At 39.6% G+C, this 2,750-nt stretch overlaps 1 protein-coding gene across 4 annotated transcripts in view; it reads right to left on the reverse strand.

Annotated features, from left to right (window-relative positions):
- The window catches only part of LOC127007453 (proteoglycan 4-like), a 101,735-nt gene continuing 98,985 nt past the window's right edge, over positions 1–2,750 (reverse strand). For all 4 annotated transcript variants that reach the window (XM_050878497.1, XM_050878498.1, XM_050878496.1 and 1 more), the window contains one exon: positions 1–1,178. In XM_050878497.1, coding sequence (XP_050734454.1) covers positions 1,093–1,178 — 86 coding nt within the window. In that variant the 3' untranslated portion in view covers positions 1–1,092. The remainder of the gene's footprint in view (positions 1,179–2,750) is intronic.

The raw sequence follows: 2,750 nt of genomic DNA on the forward strand, positions 1-2,750 counted from the left end.
GAGATATTCTTTGATAATGATCATGATAGCTAGAGGCATTGTTGGGGTGTGATATGGGATGATATACATTGGAAAACCTAGTTTCTCTAAATGATACAAACTATTTTGGAATGCTGATGTGCAGAGGATGAGATACATTAGACTGAATTTTGTATAGCAGGCAAAGAGCCCTGACAGCACGAAGATGTTAATGATCACAAGTCACATTTCTACCTTATAGAAAATCAGGTGTCCACAAAACCTCATGGATTCATGCCAAATGACTTCCAGTAGCAGAACCTTAGACTGGCGAGCAGTACTCAAGGGCATGAGGTATGAAACAGTGAAAACAATGGATGGAAATGGAGGAGTCTGCAAAAACTTTGAATTCTCTTCTAATTATTCCAAGCTTCTGAGAGTTAAAGGATTTAGTGAAAAGGTCTTTCAGGAACAGTTTGTAGATACACAACATCCCTGAGAATCATGACAGGGCTCCTTCCACCAGCCATCTTAACAGCTTGTAACATACTCTTTACAAAAATTCCCTCATTTTCAATTTTTTAACCTTTGCAGTGAGAATGGAAATTTTGTGCTTCATTATTGCAATACATTTTGATGTAATGAAAAATAAAGAGTAAAATAGCTACTGGAAGCAATAATTGCTGTGATGAGGAAAGGATTGCATTCATAAAAAAGGTATCCTAAGGCCATGTATGTATCAGTATTGCATATTCTCATATTTCATTTAGTTTTAAACTGCTATGCATTACTATAATAAAAGGGCAATCAGAAACTGCTATAAAATTGAACAGCAGTAATTTAACATGCCTGGGCGTCTCGGCCCTCTGTATACTATTTCTTGGGGCAATGGTGTTGCCTGTGTTTGGCGGCCTCTGTGGCGTGGCTTTGGTCTGTGTGAAGGCAGCGGGTGGTGTGGCCTCAAGTGGTGTGGCCATGAGTGCTGTGGGCTAGGGAGGTATGATCTTGTGAAGGGCAGAGAGGGATGAGATGAGATGGTGTACTGTGGCCCTTGGTGGTGTGGCCGTATGTGTCGTGGCCAAGCCTGGAGTGGTGGCAGGTGGTGGGGGTGGGGAGGGTCGGAGCTTGCAATGTCTAGCTGGCGTTGACCGCCAGCATCTCGAGGCTCACCGCCCCACTGATTGATGAACGATGCTCCGACACGAACTGGGTGTATTTGTCTGAAAAGGCCCAAGAAAAATGTTACATAAAACCTTATGGATATATACACACACACACACACACACACACACACTGATAGGTATTTCATGCAAATTTTGGTTACAGTTACCATGTTCTCAGAGCTACCATAATGATCTCAAAAAATGCAGTTGTGTATGCAGGGAAAGCATTTTGCAAGATTTAAAGAAATTTCTCAGTATGAGGACAAATTATGAAAATGGACATGATTCGATCATTAATGGCATACTACCCTGCATTATTCTTTGTTCATGAACTGAGATCTTGTGACTGTAAATTTTAGACCAAATTGAGTGGTAATCTATTAGGATTTCTAAAGCATGCAGATAACATTGGTTCGATTTTTAGTGCTTAAACTTGTTAATTATCAAGGAAGTTTTTTAAGGTATGTACAGTATACATGTCAACATGAAAACAAACAATATATAGACATGACACATCAGGCAGGAAACAAACTGAACATGTGATAACAGCATAACTAGTCCAGACTCTAACAAAAAAGTGCACAGGTAGTATCTAGAGAAAATGAGTATGAGGTAACTAACTACTAGATGAAAAATACAACTTCAAAGAATGGTGAAAAAAATTCAAACTGTAGTTGGTAATAAGCTAAGAAATGTATATTGAGAGGCCAGCCAGCCACACCACACTATTCTAGGACAGATTTAAGTGACCTATGATAGCCAGGCAAAGGTACCAAGCAGTATTTTGGGAGTAGTGAGAGGAGAGGAGGGTGGGAGGGAGGGGGAGAGCAACAGTGGGTAATGCTAGTTTTTTCTTCCCTCTGAGGGATGAACGAGGGAAGAAGTGAGGGTACATAAGACCTTTAACTAATATGTTTATTTGTACACAAAAAGATTCAAGCATCTTCACTGCAAAAAATTTTGTGGCAAAATTTATTCTGATGCTAGCTTAAAAAAGGTTAATGAGATGCAAGGTATTACTGCTGTAAGCATATGCAGGCTGTTTGGAGGCAGTATGCATAGTTATTACCTTTGTTGATCAGCCAACATTTGTTTCTCCCTATATGTCAGGGAACTTTCATCTATGTTCCATAACCTCCCTCCACCTCCATATACCTCTTCTTCCCTACACTGTGAGGTATTTTCTGTTGCATTATTTGAACAGTTCCTGTCTTCTTTCTTGCTTACGGAATCCCTTTTCTTTACCCCCTTTTTGATAGATTTTCCTTTTGTTGTGCTTTTTCCCTTGTTCATGCTTGTGGAATTTATTTGAGTCTCCCTAGCACCTTTATTGTTTTTTGTATTTCTTCCCTTCATGATTCATAAGACATTTACTACAAATACTCCCACCCCTTGTTTGCTGATAATCACTTTTATTTGCTTTTATTTTCTCATTACATCATAGCACAGTGCTTTGGTGTTATTTTTATCCTGCCATGGTAAGGTATGTTTTAGCTGTACATTGTTTTCAGAAACTTAAGTTATTTCTGCAAATATCATTTATTCCTCCTTCCCCTCCTTCTCTAAGAACTGTTTTTCCTCATGTCTCCAGCACAGGATGAGGGGAGGAGGAGGCCACAGCCCACTCAC

This window comes from Eriocheir sinensis, chromosome 35 (genome assembly GCF_024679095.1).
Source record: "Eriocheir sinensis breed Jianghai 21 chromosome 35, ASM2467909v1, whole genome shotgun sequence".
Classification (NCBI taxonomy): Eukaryota; Metazoa; Arthropoda; class Malacostraca; order Decapoda; family Varunidae; genus Eriocheir; species Eriocheir sinensis.